This window comes from Neovison vison, chromosome 6 (assembly GCF_020171115.1).
Source record: "Neovison vison isolate M4711 chromosome 6, ASM_NN_V1, whole genome shotgun sequence".
Classification (NCBI taxonomy): domain Eukaryota; kingdom Metazoa; phylum Chordata; class Mammalia; order Carnivora; family Mustelidae; genus Neogale; species Neogale vison.
Window position 1 is genome coordinate 199,243,695 of NC_058096.1, and position 20,378 is coordinate 199,264,072.

General features: G+C 43.9%; 1 protein-coding gene across 6 annotated transcripts in view; it reads left to right on the forward strand.

The window, feature by feature from the left end:
- The window catches only part of ARHGEF3 (Rho guanine nucleotide exchange factor 3), a 316,269-nt gene that overhangs the window by 230,523 nt on the left and 65,368 nt on the right, over positions 1-20,378 (forward strand). Inside the window, exon 1 of one of the 6 annotated variants that reach the window (XM_044253334.1) lies at positions 12,710-12,958. The exons of the other annotated variants lie outside the window; for them this stretch is intronic. Coding sequence (XP_044109269.1) covers positions 12,863-12,958 — 96 coding nt within the window. The 5' untranslated portion in view covers positions 12,710-12,862. Of the gene's footprint in view, positions 1-12,709; positions 12,959-20,378 lie in introns of those variants that run through there. 6 annotated transcript variants of the gene reach the window in all.

The following is a 20,378-nucleotide window of genomic DNA, read 5'->3' on the forward strand; positions in this document are numbered from 1 at the left end:
ATATCACGTAGGCTTGAATCCTTGACGCTTCGCATCATAGTCTCTGATATCAGGACACCAGCTATCTTGCAAACAGTCTGAAAATAATGTTCCATTTCGTGATTGGAGCTGAAGGTTCTGGAAGCAAAGTACTTGCATTGGAATCTCAGCTCTGCCATTTACCAGCTCTGTGAGTTTGGGCAAGTTGAACTCCCTGTACCTCAGTTTCTCCCTTTATAGAAGGACCTACCTCATTGGATCGTTGTGAGGAACACCTGATATATGTCACGTACAGTCAAACACGGTGCCTGGCAGAGAGCAAACTCTGAGTGGGCATCAGCTAAAGTCATCATTTGTTGAGTTCCTGGGACTTGCCAGGTATCTTTCAGCACTGGGGCTAGAACCCTGAATAAAAGAGTCAAGTGTTTTGTCCCTATGAAGCTTACCATCAAGTGGGAGACACAGATGTTAGAGAATAATGAAGCTTATTATTTATTCAGTAAGTCTAGTTCCATTTATTTACAGAGCACTGTTGACAATTCACCACAGCGTATCTTTCTCTTTAGTTTTGATTTTTATAAGTGTGTGACCTCAACACCAGGATTTTGCATCAGAATCTTGGCCTTGATTCCACAGAGCCCTCAGCCCCGAAGTTCCTGGTGCTGAGCACCACATGCCAGCAGCCATCTGTGTGTTGCATCGAGAACAGAACTGGCTGCCGTCCTTCCACTTGGACGTAAGCAGCGTTACCCGAAGGGCAGAAAGGAAGTTAGGAGTGGGGGGAAAATCCACAAGGCAGCAAGACTTGGTGACTGAAGGAACAGACAGCTCTCCTCGTCATAGCAGGCCTGTAGGAAGAGGACACAGTAGGAACCAAATGTTGTCATACAGATAACACAAGCGCCATGTGGCCCAGTACCTATTTTTAAGTAACGGTGGTATATTTCAGGCCTGTTCCATCCCATGTATAATGTAGCTACATTTCCCTTTCAGTGTTTTATTTTGTTTTTTAAAGATTTTATTTTTTTATTTGATTTTGATTTTATTTGATTTGATATTTATTTTATTTATTTTTTTAATTTGACACAGAGAGAGAGAAATCACAAGTAGGCAGAGAGGCAGGCAGAGAGAGAGGGGAGAAGCAGGCTCCCTGCTGAGCAGAGAGCCCAATGCGGGACTTGATCCCAGGACCCTGAGATCATGACCTGAGCCGAAGGCAGAGGCTTAACCAACTGAGCCACCCAGGCATCCCTCGGTGTTTGTTTTGTTTTGTTTTGTTTTTTGTTTTTTGGTTTTTTGGTTTTGCTCATGGTTGATTTTACTGCTGTTTAGAACTTGCTTTCTTGGCCATTTGATATTAAAGGAGTCTGTATTCCTCGTTGCATTTCCTGGCAAATGAGAACATCAAGTTGAATTTTCTGATGAACCCGTGTAAAATGTTACCGTGCTGAACTACCCAAAATGTGGGCTGCCTCCAGCAAACATGCTGATTTTAGATAAGGATGCTTTCGTCACGAGGTGATAATATTGGTTTTATTTTCTTTCCTGAAATAAAATAAGCCCAAACCAGGCAGTACTTCATAGATACTTTAGTCTTTGGGATTTGATAGAGTCAGAGAAGGTAAGCAACTGTGTTTAAATCACCTAATTTTACAGTTCAAGAACCTGGGCCTTAGTCAGTTTAGTTGACTTGTCCAAGGTCACACAGCAAATTTAGAGGTAGAACCAAGATTGGACCCTCCATCTTCAAATGTAGGTCAGTTTGCTTTTTCCTGTGCCACTGCTTTTTATATATGCACAATGGTTGAGTAAGTATTTGAAATCATGGATTTAAAGAATTATTAACCTCTCTAGAAGCAAGAAGGGTGGAAAAGATCCCCAGATCCCATCTTTTCCTTAAAAAAATATTTGTTTATGAGAGAGAGAGAACAAGCCAGGGGGGATGCAGATGGAGAGGGGGAAGCAGACTGCCCACTGAACAGGGAGCCCAAGATCATGACCTGAGTTGAAGGCAAACATTTAACCAACTGAGCCACCCAGGTGCCCCCCAGTCTTTTCCTTTCTAATCCATTGAGAAAAAACACAGTAGAAAAGGTTACTATCAATTTGGATTATGTGCTTACCTTGTGCCTAAAACACTGACATACGTATTATCTCATTAAACTATTCATATATTTTATCCCATCAAAGCCTTACGGCTCTTGTAGCCTCATTTTATAGATGATTACACAGAGGTTTGGCATGGTTAAGTAAATTATCCAAAAGTTAGCAAGTGGAAAACTTGCTGCTTGCATCTAGGCTTCTTATTCCAGAGCCTGCATTTTCCTATGTTCTACCAGGAACTGAAGGATGAGGGGTTCAGTGTTCCATAAAGTTGTACTATAGCACCAGAGAAGAAGGGACATTTTGTATTCTTCAAAAATTAACACATTATACAATTAGTTTTCAGTTTACTAGCACAGTCTGTAGGTGTCTTTTTTTTTTTTCTTCACTTTGTAATTGTGTACCTTTCCTATTAAAAGTTCCTTTAGGGGATGGTAATTAATTTGGAAGGCTCCATTACTCCCGCTTCCAGCTGGTACGGATGCTTGGCCTCCTCTGGACAGGTAGGAGGGAGGGCGCTGGCCTCTCCCTGCTGAGCTCATAAACTGAAGTGTCTAAATTCAGGAGTGATGCCAGGTGGGGTGGGGGCAAGGAAGGGAGGAAAGGGATGTGGTGTTTGGAGCCCATAACTCAGGAAACATGATGGCACCTAATTTCGGAGTGGCATGAGGCAAGGTTTAGGAAAAGAATAACGAGCTATTGTTGTGGACTTTTTTTTCTTTAATGGGTGGGTTGTTTTTATAAAGTTTTTATGAACAGGAAACTGAAGCAAAATGCTGATCCCTTTGGTTTTTGAGCCTGGCCAGCATCATTTTCATTTTTATTTTTGAGTGTTGGTGACAGGCACTTCCTTTAACACTTCTGGGGGTAAAGTGTAACAAGACACCCCAAACCACATTTTATAACAGCAGAATCTGAAAGAAGAGTTGTCGTTTTAGGTCTTCTTGATAATAGCATGGGACAGAGTAAGATCCCTCCCAGCTCAGAGAGAAAGATACCCCTTTCGGAAGCCAAGGTAGTCTGCAGAAAGTTCTCCCTTGAAAAACTTCTGGAAAATTTGCCCAACATATGGAGAATCTTTCACATGCATTGAAATGGGTATTGCTGTGACAAAGAAAATAACTGATCAAATTCCTCCCTTTCCCTCAATCATAGAAACCCAGCTCATCCAGCCATTGTTTCCTCTGAAAAATGACCTCATCTTGAAGAAGGTGGTCCTATGTTATTGTGCATTTTGGATGCAGGGCCGATGTTTCAGGCACCTGGCTGCCAACTTCAGAGATGTTAGAAGTTGTTTTGTTCCCGCAGGGTGTTTCTTCATTGCTTACCTTGTAAACGTTATGTCTTCTTGCATTTTCCTGGCACCAGAGCAATCCTTGTACCTACCCACTGCATTTGGTTTTTCTGAGCCTACAGACAGTGCTGGGTTATTAAAGTTCAAGGAGGAAGCCACGTGATGTTAGCTTTACAATTTTAATTCTCTCTTACCTTCCTCCCTTCCTTCCTCCCACACCCTGACAGATGAATTTTGTTTCTCATGTACTGTGTCTAAACTAGAATGAGCTCTCAAAGTGTCTCTTGTAAGACTCCAGGTGAGGACGCCCAGACGGGGAGAGTGGCACCCTCCCTTGAAGGAGCAGCCAGTAGAGAAATCTCCTTCTTCTCCCATTGGCTTCCTTGAGTCCGTACTTTCACGTCAGCCTGAGAACTTGAGATTAGCACCATGTTTAATCTTGTAGAAACACCAGGAAAAACCTCCCCCCCACCTCGAAGTCAGCCCTCATGAGAAGCCCAACTCAAGAGAACAAAGTTGCAATATAAAAAACCATGAGGTATGGGTGTGGCAAGTTGGAAAGAAAAAATATATATAGGGAGTTCAACCTGGAATCAAAAACCTAAAGAAGGAAAAGGAAGAAAGTGCCTCTGGAGGGCAAGAAAAGGATGATGAGCATCTTACAAGGCATCTCTGAAAACAGCCTCGTTGATACCCTTTGTCACTGATTTCGGGCTCCCTGGCAAGTCCACCCGGTTCCAAAATTAGTGTAAATTGCCAGGTCTGTGTAAAAAGCTGGAGGGAACTGAAAGCTGTTAGTAATAGTCCAAAGGGCCTCATAGCTTCATACTGCAGGAACACTTCTGTCAGAGTTGTTTGGATGCCTTTTGGATTCTTCAAGAAGCATATCTACCCCCAAAAAAATTTTTTTTAAGATTTTTATTTATCTATTTAAGAGACACAGAGACAGAGACAGACAGCATGAGCAGAGGGGAGGAGGCAGAGGGAGAGGGAGAAGCAGACTCCCTGCAGAGCAGGGAGCCTGAAGTGGGGCTTGATCCCAGGACGCTGGGATCATGACCTGAGCCAAAAGCAGACACTTAACCAAATGAGCCACTCAGGCACCCCCATCACAGAAATTCTAACTACGCTGTGTTCCTATTACAAACTTTCTTTTCTGGATTCATCTCTTCCATGGCATGTACTTTGATTAGTCCCACTTCAATTTAATGTTCATTTGGCCAAGATGGATCCTTCTACCATGTGCCAGCGTGATAGAAGGAGCTGGAGCCCCTATGGTGAGTGAGATAAGCATGGTGCCTGTGCCTTTGTAGCTCCCTGTCAGGCGGAGGTGACACCTCAAATCCGTCATTATAAGCTGGGTGGGTGTTGGAGAAGGAGAGGTCTTCAGGGTTGGGGGGTGCACAAAGCAAGGGTTCCCCTAGACTGGGGATGAAGGACAGCCTTAAGTGAGGGGAATTATTTGGTAGGAAGCCATTTGATAGTTGTTCTTGTCATGCCAAAGAACTAAATGATCATGCAGCAATGAAGGATGGTAGACTAGAAGCCTGGACTTGTGTTCAGCCTTCTGTTTCCAAGGCTTTAGTTTCAGTGAGAACAGTGAGCCCATGAGACCCGAGTTTCTGAGCTTGGTTTTGGATGTGAGGTGGAAAAAATTCAAACAGAGCGGAACTCACCTCCCACTTAACCAAAGCACCCAGTGAACCTACACCGTCTGTCCCCTCTGTCGTGTTGTCAGAGGCCCATGATAATGAGGAACACTTTTAGCTCACGGGCTGCCCTCTAGCACGCACCAACCAACTGCTGTTCCCACCACGTGAGTGAGACACATGCTTTCCAGGAGTCCCCAGGTCTGCTTCTGCTCACTGAACTCATTCTTTAATTAAGGTCTTCTATACACACCACTCCCCTCCCGGCTCCACCCCCCACCCCAGCCCCAGATCTTTTTCAAGTAAACATCTCAAGCCAACTGCCTTCCTCCCATTCTCTACGGCTACAGCTAATTTTTTAAAAACTTAAATGCAGTCATGTCCCCTGGCTATGGAGATAAGCCTGTTTTTAATCGAAACTCTGGATACCAGATTGTAAATCAAGTTCTAAGAGCCAGAACATGTCTCCTGGTGGGTGGCTTAGTTGGTAGTTTACTTGGAGTGTGAACTTGCATATTTTTCCTTGTATCCCTGATGCACCCGTAGGTACAGAGCAGGCTCTCCAGTAATAGCTCCTCAGTACTGCATGAGCAAATAAGCAGCTCTCCATGCCCACTCTGGATTTTGATGCTATAACCATTGGGCTAATTACCCAATTAGCCTGGCCCGAGACTCAGTGGTTCAGAATATTCCTGGAATGGGAGAAGTGGGCAGGTTCATTCTGGGACTGGCTGATAATTCTAACAACACCGTGCTACTCAAACAACTCTTCTCTGAGGGTGTTTATCAAAAACTCAAATTCCTAGAGTCCAGTTCAGCAGACTCAAAGTGGGCCCACAGGTATGGATTTGATAAGCTTCTCAGCTGGTTTCTCTACAGGTGGTCTCTTGAATTATTGTCCCTGAATTCCCAGAGGTCATGTTTCTATAAATATGTAGGTTTTCAAATCCCACCCAGATGATAGGAATATCGCTATCATTGAAATGCACATTTCTCCCACATTTTCTTTTTTCTAGAATTGGGATGTAGCTCATTATTGATCACATGTTATATTCCAATTGGCAACAATTTTTTCTTTCTTGGTAATATATAAAATAATAACACATATTACAGTCTTCAGCATCTTAGGTTTGAGGGAATATTTGATTGCTGAGTTGGTAGTTGAAGAAAGAGAAAACACTCCTATCCAAAGCTAGAATTTACATATTTTAGATTTTTTAATTCCTCTATGCAATGATTAGTGTAGAAAATCTATATAATGTAACATTAACTGTAGTCTGAGGGGAACAAATATTTTTAGAGTGTAAGTTATTGAATTCTTGGTCAAAAGATATGAAATACTCTCAAACAAATGCAGATTATCCATAAAGTTCAAAGACCTTCTGGTAGTATACAGAAAGTAAAGGCTGGCTTATATTCTATAAGCAAAACAAGCCTGCTGATAGGAATCAGCTCAAATTGGAGAAAGTCGGGATTCTTATTGCAAAATCTTGAGTGAAGACAGGTTTCTAGTCATACAAACTGTGTGGCCAAATATACCATATATCAGAAAGACAGTAAATCAAATCCTCTGGGGTTTTTATTTCATCACTGAGTTTGAATTTCTGCCCCCCAAAACAATTAAATAGGGTGAAAAAGGTTTTCCTGGGAAAGACCAAGCTTTGAACCATTTCTTCCTCCTCCCCGATTTCTTCTTAAATATTACCTTTTGTTGAAACTTTCATTTTCACTGGTCTTTTGAAGTGCATTTTCCTATCTGAAGAGTCTAAAATAGTTTTCTGCCCCCTGCCCTTTATTCCCATACTTTTTGTTCTCTTGTCCTTTTGTGTTTTATGAAATCTGTTATTCTGTGAAGGGCCAGGTTTGGACAACAGGGAAAGATTCTAGGCATGTCAATAATTCTGAGGCTACCTGGCACACTGAAGCATTTTTTTTTCTTTCCCCCACCATGCCCAGATTGACATTTGACATTTATCAATGGTTAAGGTCTGAAGCAAGAATATCCTTGAGGTCAACAGATTATCTGTTAAATTATCAGATTAAACCAACAGATTATCCTGGCTCTGATGTTGTATTTTAGCTCTACTCTCTGTTTAATGCAGGGTTTCTCAACAGCACCATTAATTGGTTTTTTGAACCTGTTAATTCTTTGTTGTGGGGGCTGTCCCTGTTCCTTATAGGATGTCTGCCAGTATCCTGGGCCTCTATCCATTAGATCCACTAGGACCATCCCCCAGTGACAATCAAAAATGTATCCAGACATTGCCAAATATCACAGGAAGGTCGGGGGTGGGGGGTCAAAGTTGCCCCCAGTTGAGAATCACTGCTGTAATGAACTAGAGACTAGGAAATGTACCTGTATGTGGTGTATCAGGGAAAAACAAATATTCTTTTTTTTTTTAAGATTTTATTTATTTATGTGACAGAAATCACAAGTAGGCAGAGAAGTAGGCAGAGAGAGAGGAGGAAGCAGGCTCCCTAACTGAGCAGAGAGCCCACGCGGTCTCGACCCAGGATCCTAGGATCACGACCTGGGATCATGAGCTGAAGGCAGAGGCGTTAACCCACTGAACCACCCAGGTGCCCCAATATTCTTTTTTTTTTAAACATAAAGTCTTGATTATTTTTGTATTGTAGCTAGCAATCCACAGGATGAGCTGGAACCTGGGAGAAAGAGAAAGAGTCTATCACTTAACCGGTTTTTCAAACTTGTTTCAAAAAAAAATCAGATCTTTAAATGAATGCATGAATTGAAGTCTTCCAACTTAGGAATATCCAGGGATATATTTTCATAAATCTAGCCTGGAGCCAGTGGACATAACCCCAGGCAGGGGGAGAGTAATAACACTGGTATGATTTTAGATATTATCAGTGTTTCGTTTGTGCCATTTTTACCCATCTGCAGGAAACCACAGTCCTGATCTCTCAGAATTCACTGCCAGAACTTTTTCAGGCTTTTGACTCCCCTCTCCCATCGAAACTGAAGTGGCAGAGCAGAGCAGGAGCTTGGTCATTAACTGGGAATGTTGCCCAAATGGAAGTGGAGGGGAGAGGTGTTGGTACACATGTGTATCCAGCATGTACCTACACGACTGTGTGAGATTAGCAGGGGTAGAAGGAATAGCTTCAGATGCCAGGGGAGCAGATGGAGGTGCACATGCTTGAAGGCTGGGCTTTAGGGGATTGGCTGCTGTCACCTGAGCTCCTTCTGCAAACGTGCACCTCACTGCTGAGGTTCTAGTTGAAAGGCTGTGTTTTAAAGTTAACCGTATTTCTTGAGCAGATGTGTTACACACCTTTCTGGCATAGAGGTTCAGGAATGGGAAGGGAAGAAAGGGGAGAAATGTAGCTAATTGAGCACCTGCTCTGTAGTAAACACTCTTTCATTCATGGGTGGGTGGATGGATGGATGGACAGATGGATGGACAAATGAATCGGCCTTTAAGAAAAAGAGAACCGGGGCACCTGGGTGGCTCAGTGGGTTAAGCCTCGGCCTTCAGCTCAGGTCATGATCTCAGGGTCCTGGGATTGAGCCCCACATCGGGCTCTCTGCTCAGCAGGGAGCCTGCTTCCCTTCCTCTCTCTGCCTGCCTCTCTGCCTACTTGTGATCTCTGTCTGTCAAATAAATAAATAAAATCTTTAAAAAAAAAAGAAAGAAAGAAAAAGAAAAAAAGAACCCACTAACTCTGATGTGAAGTATAATGCTAACAGAACAAGGCATCGTCCTGCTGGCTGTAAAGATTGCCACAGCCACTTTAACTTCTGAAGTTTTCGCCTCACGCTGGGCCTGTTCTGCTCACTGCCATAGCAGTGGGATTTGAGGAGTTGATTGATGGTCTCTCAGCCATGTCTGGCTGTCTGCTCTTCTGAAAGGAGCTTATAACCAGTAGTGGGCTTGCGTGTGGAGGCCCACCACTCCTCCAGCAGCACAAATGAGCCTCACTCTGCCCAGGCGAGAATGCAGGCCCTGCTCTTGGCACCGTTCCTAGAAACGCAGAACAGGCTTCTTTATTCCAGTCTGCAGGCTTCTGGCTAGCAAGGAACACTGCCCGGCTGTGAAGCATTTTATAGGATTATAACGGGTTGTGCTGAAGGCAAGCTCTGAAAGGCACTTTGTGCCATTGCTTTGAGTGAAGCTAACTGTGAGGGCAGTGTTGTTCCTAAGCTCATAAACACACACACACAGGCAGGATGGGGAACGCCGGGCTCCAGGGGCCCGCTCAGCTGGGCAGCACTGCAGAGTTGGACTGGCTTCCCTCAATTGTGACACCAGCCTCAGGGGGGTGCTTGGGAACCCTCGTGCAGAGCAGCTTGCTTCCTGACCAAGTCTTTGGTCACAGATACCTCTGGTTGGAATCCAGGCAGAATATCCAAACCCTGAATCTGCTAACATTGGAGCAGTGCATGATACCCGGCAGAGGTTCCAAAGTCAGGGTACAAGTTAGAAAATGCATGGGGTCAAAAAAAAAAAAGAAAGAAAGAAAATGCATGGGGTCAAAAATGCCCTTGAAATCCTTGAAATGTCTCAAGGACCACATACATGGCTTTTATACCCCAAATTGCCAGCTTCAGTTTACAGGCCTTATTGTACCAAAACTATGTATCTTTGGACACCAGAACCCTATTTATGGTAGGAGATGTTCATGCTATGAAAGCTTGGAAGCATCAGACCACCCAGGGAAACTCCAGATTCCCACCTTCCCTTTCACACTCACTCATCTTGGGGCTTATGCCTTTTCCCCCCACCCCAGCACTGTTTAAACAGTTACTCGTCATTAAAAATCAATCAGTCTCTCTCTCTCTCTCCCTTTGCCTAGCATGTATAGAAGAAAACACAGAAGTTTCCTGCACATGTGTTATGTGGCCATGTATATTAATTGATTTTTATTGTTCTAAATCTTCCAAGGAGGGGCAAAAAAATGGTATGAGAGAAATAGATATGACAACCTTCTCATCAACCAATATAACTATTCTTTGCTCCACAATATTTTACTTAAACAAGGTTAAAGTCCCCTCTTTTCGGGGCACCTGGGTGGCTCAGTGGGTTAAGCCTCTGCCTTTGGCTCAGGTCATGATCTCAGGGTCTGGGATCGAGCCCCGCATTGGGCTCTCTGCTCAGCAGGGAGCCTGCTTCCCCCTCTCTCTCTGCCTTTCTCTCTGCCTACTTGTGATCTCTGTCTGTCAAATAAATAAATAAAATCTTAAAAAAAAAAAAAAGTCCCCTCTTTTCCATAGGGTTTATTTATCACCACACTGGGCTCATGGTTTGTCAGACTTCCTGCCCAGCCCTGAGGATTCTGTAGTGAGAAGACCAATTGTAGTTTGCTAGGGTCATTCTTTTCTTCACCTAGTGCTGGAGGTATACTTCCCAACTGGAGGAGAAGGCCTGGTGAGCCACCCCAGGGATCAAAGCCTGTCCCCAAAGGAGCTATTGCTAGCCAGAGTCATCTAGTTGAGATGGTGGGCCTGTGGGGGCCAGAAGAGCGGGAAGAAGGGAATGAGGAACAGCTCCAAATGATTCAGCTCATAGCCTCTGCAGCCAGGGGATCCCTGAGTGAGCCCTGTCACTTTCTCTCCTGGCCCTCCTTTGGCTGCAGAGTTAATCAGGGGCTGCTTTAGTTGGGTGCCTTTGGAGATAAGGTTTCCCTTCGTGTCCCCACCAAGCTTGGTCAAGCTTACAGGGAGCATCTATGTAAGCTCCCCATCAGCACAGCTTGGTTTAAAAGATGAAGTTGTGTTTGGGAATACAAATAAGAAAAATCAGTGGTCCAGAAGCACACTTCTCACCACAAAACGTTTCTTTAATCACTTCCTTCTCACTGCTTTACGGTATAGATAGCATATAAGTGATATATAATATATATATTATACATAAATAGATATATAATATATATCCTATATAAATATATAAATAAATAGGGTATGTATGCGTGTGTATATATGCGTATTTTTTTTTAATTTTTTTTAAAGATTTTTATTTATTCATTTGACAGAGAGAGATCACAAGTAGGCAGAGAGAGAGGAAGGGAAGCAGGCTCCCTGCTGAGCAGAGAGCCCGATGTGGGACTCGATCCCAGGACCCTGAGATCATGACCTGAGCCGAAGGCAGCGGCTTAACCCACTGAGCCACCCAGGTGCCCTATATGCGTATATTTTTAAAGATTGGTTTATTTATTTGAGGGGAGCAGAGGCAGAGAGAAGGGAGAGAGAATACTCAAGGCAGGCTCCTTGCTGAGCATGGAGTCCGATGTGGGGCTCGAACCCAGGAACCTGAGATCATGACCTGAGCTGAGATCAAGAGTCAGATGCTTCATCGACTGAACCACCCAGGAGTCCCAGGGTACATATTTCAGGGGGGAAAAAACTCAGGTTCTTTCTTCAATCTCAATTGGAAACCAGTAATTCAAGAGTCTCCTTTACATGTGTGGCAAAAACCGGGCTAGCAAAATGGGCCAGAGAGATTCTCCCTTTTCTGAAGGCAGTGTGTCCACACTAGCTGGACAAGAAAGTGGGTGAATTTAGCCTCAGGGTGTAGTTTTGGTACTTGGGATGAAAGAGCTATGTATCACGAGGTTTCCTGTCCGGAAAGTGGAAACTTTGGATTCTGGCCTTAGCTGGAAGCAGAGAATACTGAAACAGGGTCTAGATATTTTTCATTCCCATTACCTTCTGTACACCTAAGAAGTCAAAACAAAAGACATCATCTCTCCAGACCACCACCTGCTGTGGTCATGACTTTGATTAGGAGGGGGGAAAGTCCAACAGTGCAGTTCACAAAATTACTTTTGAGACAATGGCCATTTTAATATTTTTAAAAATTAACTTCAAATTTACCAGGTAACACGTATATTTTTCTTGTAAAATTTTTGAGAGTAGCTATAAATTTAAAGTCTCCTTTGCTGCTTTTCCCAGGTGTACACCCTGGCACTGATGGCCTCCCTTTAGCCCCAGAGGGACTCATAAGTTTGTTGTGCATCCTTCTGGATGGTTTTCAATGGTATTTCCTTACATGTTGCTGTAGCAAGGCTTGGTACAGCCCGCGGGCTCACGCTGCACAGCTTCATCTTGACGGACCCTGTGAGATTGCTCTGAGTCGCTGGCTGCCTCTAACCAGCCTCTTCATATTTAAAAACGGGTGCAGAGGAAGGTGCTCCAAGGAAATCTCTGGAAGTGGTGGAAATGTGTTTCCTGATTATGGAAGCGGTTACATGAGCTTTTACGTTTGCCAATACTAAACTAACTGTACGCTTAAAACGGGCACATCTTTCTGTTTATAGATTATACTCCAGTGACGTTCATTTAAAAAAAAAAAAAAATGTGTGAGGGGAGGTTGGCTGGGAAGAAGGCAAAACCGAATACGCCTCTTCTTAGTGTGGGCTTTTAAAAAAATGCTCGCTCTCTCCCCGCCGCCCAGTTTCACCCCAGCCTCGGTTGTACCCGCCGCCTCTTCGACCCTGAGTGCCAGCGAGTCACTGGGACAGGGTGGCTCCGGGGATCCGGCCCGCGGGGAAGAAGGGTCCCACGGCACGTTCGCCCCTCGCAGCGCTGGGGGGTTTCCGCCGGGCGGTACCTGGGTGCATAGGGGACGCGTCAGGGCGGGGCCGAGTCGGCGCTCCGCCCCAACCCCGCCTGCCCCCAGGTGGGCGGGCCCGGACTAGGCTCCGCCCCCTTTCAGCCCGAGAGCTGAGTCGGTCCCGCCAGGCAAGAAGCCGGCTGTCAGTCTCCGAACAGACGCTACCGCCCGGCACCGTGGAGCTGGGGCCCCCTTTCGCCAGGGAGTTTTGTGGTCGCCTCGGGTCAGCGGTGACATCCCAAAGAGCAGGCCCGGCAGCCACTATGGTGGCCAAGGATTACCCCTTCTACCTCACGGTCAAGAGGGCGAACTGCAGCCTGGAGGTACCCCCGGCCAGCAGTCCGGCCAAGGACGCGGAGGTAGGGCCTCCACCTGGACCTCTCCGGATCCGGGTCCGTCTGTCTGTCCCTCTGTCCCGCTCCATCTCTCACTCTCTCGGCTCCCTCGCTGTGTCAGTCTCTCAATGCTTGCATCTCTTATTCAGTATGTTCCCCCACCTTCTCTCCTTCCTTCTACCTTTCCCTCTTCCTCTCTCTCTCCTTCTCTCTCCCTCCCTCTCTTTCCCTCTCCCCATTTCTCGCACTCACATTCTGTCCCCCCATGTCTCACTCTGTCTCTGCTTCCCTTCTTCTGCCCCTTCTCTGTGGATCATCATGAACCTCCTCCTCTGTCCCCGTTCTCTTCCTCTGGGCCAGGGAGCAGCTGCCTCCTTGCCCTGGCCTCTGTTGCATCCTTCAGGGCTCTCAGACTTCTGGCAGAGGGACTTTCTCTTACTGTATCCTTAGGCCCAGATGTCAGTGAAGAGTTACCTTTTAAGCATGGGTTTCCTCTTACCTGGGGTGGGGAACAAGAAGAGGCCTTTGGGGGCCATCTCACCTGTCAGGCTTGACCTTGCAGCTGTTTGGCAGCAAAGACAGGACCTGGCACCTCTGCTTGTCATCTGTGGCCAGTCACTCAGCTGGGGGTCTGGGGGCTAAATAAGTAATCTGAGGGTCTTGCACATGGATCCTGAAAATGAATTAAACTCCTTGGGTGAGTGGGAAGCTGTCTTGGAACACTGGAAACTTCCCTTTCCGGGAATTTTCCGGAGCCTTGAGGGCTATATGAGAGAGCCCTCCTGGCCTGTGTTTAATCTTGTCTTTTACTTCTGTGTGTTTTACCTCTGCAGAGAACTCACTGGTCTTATAGGTTGGATTCAGCTAGAGGAGAAAGCATCCTTCTCAGTCTTTGAGGGTCTTAGGGAATATAGTTGCTTCTACTAGACCACAGCTTTGCTGTGGCCAAGCTATAGTGGAACCCAAAGGACCCAGCTCATCACTGCTGCTCATGTATATTACTTGAGAGACTGTCACTCTGTCCAACCACGACTGGGGAAAGTCTGGAGGCAGAAGTGCATCCGACCTTGGTGTGGCAGTCTTAAGGATTCCACACACCCAGCACCCTTGGGTCTCCTCAGCTATGTGCACTTGGTTCACCAAATTATGTATATTCGGGAGGACAGCATCAAAGATTCATTTTCTCTAACAAGAGCTGCTCCAAGCTGACAAGACTCCAAACAGTCTCCGGTTGTAATCAGCTTTCTGTAAGCTAAGCACAACTAACTTCTCTCCCCCCACCCCCACCCCACACTCCAGCTCCGTTGTATATTTTCACAAAGAGTTTTTGTTCCCAGCAGCTGTGGAAGTGTAATGGCCTTAATAGTGTTTGGACTCTTATTTAAGTTTTGACAAGATAGCACCAGCATAGAATTCAGGTTGTTCAGGCTTGGAATGGATATAATGATTTTTCAATAGGAACATCATAATTTAATGAATGTAGGAGCAGTGAAGCTAGTATCCTCTCAAACTCCTTTTGGAAGGAAGCGAAGCATAACCAAGTTGAATTAATAAATTGAGATGGGTCAAAGGAAAGAATAATGAGAACAGCCCTGGACTCTAACTAGTCCCTTCTTGCTCTCTCTTAGCCCTGTGTTTTCTGAGTAGTTTGGCTAAAGGCTTAGGTAAAACTTATCTGCTTGATCTTTTCTTATTCTTATATGTAGAAGAGAAATATATCTGTATGTCACAGATGCGATGAGAAAGAAATGTGTCACCAAATGTCAAATACTAATTTTCTTCATGGTAGCCAATTCCAATTTTTAAAATGTGACTTGTTTTCCTTTTATGGGGATGTCCTGGTATGGAAGGAAGGATGGAGGGGAACAGTTTTTGAAATGGTATTTTGTGTTTTGTGTGTATGTGTGCAGTTTAATTCAGTGAAGTGTCATACATGTTCTATACATTTTGAGGCAGAGATCTATTCCAGTGCATCTCCTAGCTTCGTTTCCTGGTAATGACAAATAGGCAAAGTTGGAAAAAGAAACTGAAGTGAGTGTAGGGGGTAGTTTTCTGGTTTCGTTGACCGTGCAAAAGATAGCCAACTCTTGTACTTCTCCATCAGCAATTAACTAAAATATATTTTCTACCAGCAGGTGTCATCATTATTTGTAAGTGTTTAAAGAACAGCGTATCCTGGTAGGCCTTTTGAAAAACATGATTATATACATGTTTATAAATTAGGCACTGCCTGTTAATTCCTATGAAAGTAATTTTTTAAGATCAATCTTTTTTTTTTTTTTCCAAAAAGAAGGTGGTCATAAAGAGAAGGACTGGCTTATCCAAAGTACTTTTTGACCTTCAAAGGCATTTGCAGCAAGCACCTGTGCCCTTTAGACATATAATGGCAGTTCCTTCGGAATTTGCTATGGGGAGTATCACTGCACGGGCAAGTGCCTTCTAGCATGGTTCCTGCAGTTGCAGCAGGTGTTCTGGGGGAAGCTACTTAAGGAAAGAACTTGTGGGGAAGGGTTTGGTGTGCGGTGATGTGCGTTCAGTACCATACACTTGAGTGGAAAATGTACAACAACAAACATTCTCTTAAATGCCAATGATAACTGAAGTTCTACTTGAGATTTAAGTGCTTTGTAATTTTCTTAATTTCAGTGATAATTTCCAGTGAAAGAAAAAAAAAGCGATATGTTTATTTTTAAAGATTTTTTAAAAATATTTATTTTAAACACCAAAAGTATTCTACATGGATTACAATACTAATTGTTAATTATTAACAATCTAATCATTAATTATGAAATCCAAGGAGCTTCGTCCGTTTTAGTCCATGGCCTCTTGACTTTCACAGAGAAACATGGTATCACGTGAGCCTGATTAAGTTTGTTTCTTCTGATCACTGATGTGGCTTCACTTAATTTATGTTTTGCTTATTCCCATGCCAGGAGGGACTCGTCCTTCCAGGCGTGTTAATTGCTCTGAGCACCTGATCAAGTGACCAGAAGGAAAGCTGTTAGCTCTTAATGAATTATACTGATTATAAGTTAAAAGTCACTATTTTCACAGGGTGATTTGCCTTTAAAGAAAGAAAGCTTAGGGGTGCCTGGGTGGTATCTAATTCTTGATTTCATCTCGAGTCATGATCTCAGGGTTGTGAGATCGAGCTCCGCGTTGAGCTCTGCACAGCATTAAGTCTGCTTGGGATTCTCTCTCTCTCCCCACCCCTCCTCACACGCAATCGATCAGTTCTTTAAAAAGAAAGAAAGAAAGAAAGCTCAAATTAGTGGATATGTTGGCTAAGGATGCTGGAGTCTGGTGAGAAGATTTTAAGAGTTTGGGGTCTATTTCATTTTTCATGAAAATACAAAGAGATGTTTCCATTTTTTTCTTTCTAAGAATATATCTGACAATTTGATGGACAACTAACTTTTGGTTTTAAGGTTCACTATCTCAGATGTTGGTCAGAATTAGGCCAGATTCAGTTAGCAGGATTTGTAATCATTGCCTTTGTCTCTCAAAAGTACATGATCTGATTTTGACTCCTCCGGTAGCCTTGTGTGGCCCTTGGAATGACGTGTAGCTCAAAATGACAGAACTCTATTCCTTTCTAAGTGCCACATCTAGTGTCTCACCTGAGACCCTAACCATGTTGTAGGGTTAATATTCTTTCTCCTTCCTTTATGAATAAAGACACTGAGGAGAGGTGACTTGCAGAAAGCCATGAAGAAAATCCACAGCTAAACCAAGATCCGATGCCAGGTTTCCTAATGGATTTAGAACAGCATTTCATACCAACATACTTTGTGGCACATAAGTGTGTTTACCTCGGAAGAAAAAGGGAGCAGAATGAAAACTTAACAGTTGTATGAAATGCTTTAAAATATTTTCTTTTAAACATATATTCATGAGTACTTTCTGTAACTGGGGAAGTACTTTTTAAGCTTCAGCTTTAAAGGGTAAGTTGAACCCTGTGCCCCGCCATGATTTATGCCCCAGTAAGTCCACATGTGGACTTGAAAATTGTATGCACCTGGGTCTGTACTCCTTGCCTGCCAGCTGGAGAGCTAAAGGAGTCAAATGGTTTCCAGTCATTCATACATTTCTTGGAATTTGTATCATATAGTGTTGAATTGAAAGAATATACAACCAACTGCATGGAAATAGTTCTGAGGAGTTATTGCAGTTAGAATCCTGGTGTTTCTTCAAGTGACCAAGAAAGTAGACTCCATGAATCATGTGACTTTGGGTATTGCTGGGAGGGGAGCAACACGGAGTTATCCAGGCAAATGCCATTGCTTGCTGATAGGATCTGGTTATGATCATGTAGCCCATGATTCTGAGACTTGTTCAGATGGGGTCTTGGGGGTCTTGGGCCTCCAGGATAGGGTGTACCTGAGCTAGGAAAAGGTCTATTAAAGGAAAACATGTTGAATTTACACATGTACATTTGAGGATGTTCAGGGTCTCAGCTCTGTACTGAGTCCTAATGTCATCTCTACCGCCTGCTTAGTGGTGTCACCCTGGACAAGCTCCTGGGCCTCTTTAAGCCCTGTTGCCCTCAGTGGTAAAATGGGGGTGATGAGAGTTCTGCCTTTTAGGATCATAGTGAGGGTCAATGAGATGTTTCATTTACAGTGCTTAGTCCAGTGTTTGGCATATAGTAAGTGTTCAATAAATAGCATCATCATCATCAAGACTTATGCATCTTGAAAAGATTCCCCAAACAGTTTTAATTAATGTTACTGTCTTAAATTTTCTGAGGGCTGTTTTATGCCCAGGAGGGCATTAGGGGCCTTACTGTAGGCCCTCTCTTTATCCCCACAGTAATCCTATGAGGTTGGTGTGTTTGTTCCTTTTTGTAGAAGAAGCAACTGAGGCTCATAGCTGGGCAATAGCCCTTCCAGGATGGCTGAGCTACTAGGTGGGGAGCCAAGATGCGCACCCCACCCCGACTCTGAGATCTGTACTTTCCCAACCACATCATATTGCAGCTAAATGACTAAATCACTGGTCTCTTCACCACATAACACATGAAGGCTGAGGGCCCCTGCTGGAGCAAATAGCCTTACAGCCAGAAGCCTCCTTTCTCCCTAGTGTCTGGATGGGAGACCCCACCATTAGTTGATGTTTCTGGCAGCCCACTTCATAGAATGGTTGCATCCCCAAGGAGTGGGCATTGCAAGTGTCCATTTGGGAGGGTTTTGGTTAACTTCCGTTCTCTGTTTCTCAACACCAAAGAACTGGTCTTTGGCAGAATTCCGCATGCTCAGCGCTGTGGAGGTGACACCGTTAGTTCTGCAATTAGTCATTTTGCTTATCTACATTTACCACCAGGCTTCCACCTAAACCAATAACTGGAAGGCCCTGACTTCCATCTGGATACTTGCAAATCGTGTCACTTTCTCAAGACATTCTCCAATTGCCTGTAAAATCCTGGACTGGTGCCACTGTTTTCATAATAGCTGAATGAAAATAAATTACTGATCATATCCTAATTTTGCAAAGCCCTGTGCACATATAATTGTTATTAATGGCATATATCTAGAAACGCTACTTCATTTGTGACGGATGCATGCAGTTGCCTTCCATAATTTGTCAGCGTTGGTCATGGGTACAGGTCACACACAAAATGAGGAAATTGCTGTGAATTGCATTTCCATTTATTTTTGTATTGACTCATGGACTGTCAAGAATGAAGGCCAGTGGTTTCTAATGCCTTCCATTTTTTTATTACTTGACACCCGTTATTAGCTTAGAAGAGGCTGTGTCAAACGTTAATCCAGAAAGGCTTCTGAACCTCCGACTGGCTGGGAAAGGAGTGGTTCTTTTTAAGTCTAGAAGCACTTGCGTCTGGACCTTCTGTGTTTGAGCCATTGTGTTCTTTTGGAGAAGGCGGCCCCGATTATTACTAAACTTCAATTAACTGGAGCAGAACCAGAAGTCTTAACGGTAAATTCACTGGATTTTTTTTTTTTTTTTCCTCTTGGCTCTTAAGATGAGGAGGCAAGGAGTAGCAAAACAGGCTTTTTTTCCGGGGATTTATGAAACAAACAAACAAAACCAGCCTCTGGGAAATGACCCAGGGTCATTGCATTCGAGAACCTTAGAGTAGGAGAAGCCTGTTGAGAATATGGAACCCAGTGCTAACCTGCTGCTGGATCCTTTCAGTTTCTGCTTAAACATCTCCAAAAACAGAGAACTCATTACCTTTTGAGCCTGTACATTCTGTCTTTCTACAGTGTAGAAACATTGTAACATTGTAATTATAACATTGCTCTTAATTGTAACATTGCTTCCTGCAACTGAATATTATATAGTAATACTTTCTCATGTCCTACCTCCTTAAATATTTGCAAGCTGCTCTCTCTCCCGATCTACACACATGCATATGTGTGTCCACATGCACACACACACCCGCGCACACACACGCACACACCCTTCCCACAGGTGCTTGTTTCTCTTGGCTAGATATCCTGGTTCCTCTCACTTTTCCAAATGGGACATACTCTCCAATCTCTTTCTCTTCCTTGCTTGTTTCCACCAGACATCCTCAGTGTGCCTGGAAATCTTGAGTATTGATCAGTCCACAAACATATTGCGCAATGCTATATCAACAAACAAGGTGTCTGTTATGTTTAATGTGCTTCCTTGCGCAAGATAAGTAGACTCATTCATTGAAAAAGATTTTTGAAATAGAGATAACAGGGGCGCCTGGGTGGCTCAGTAAGTTAAGCCTCTGCCTTCAGCTCAGGTCATGATCCCAGGGTCCTGGGATCGAGCCCCACATCAGGCTTTCTGCTCAGCGGGAAGCCTGCTTCCTCCTCTCTCTCTCTGCCTGCCTCTCTGCCTACTTGTAATCTCTGTCAAATAAATAAACAAAATCTTAAAAAAAAGAAAAGAAATAGAGATAACAAATTAAAAAATTAATATCTTTGTCATATAAATAACTTATACAGATGTAAAATGACCTTCCATGGGGTCCATTGATAAATGGGCGAAAAGACACAAATAGGTAGTTCACACATAAGGAACTGTGAACGTAAACATTATTTAAATGTTCACCGTAGTAGAAATTATAGAAATGAAAAAGGTAAATAATAATAGGTGCTGTTTCATACCTAATTGACATCACAAATATTTTAAAGACATAATAGAACCCAGTCCTGGGGATGTTGCAGGGAAATAACATCCATCTGTAGGGAATGAGGGTACTCATCAGTGTATATTAAAACACACAAAAAAAGGTTCAAATCTCTGGACCCAGTATCCCAGCTATTAGAGGGGAAAATGCTATGTGTCCAGAGTTGTTAATAATAATATTATTTGCAGGGGTACCTGGGTGGCTCAAAGGGTTAAGCCTCTGCCGTCAGCTCAGGTCATGGTCCCAGGGTCCTGGGATCAAGCCCTGCATTGGACTCTTCGCTCAGCAGGGAGCCTGCTTCTCCCTCTCTCTCTG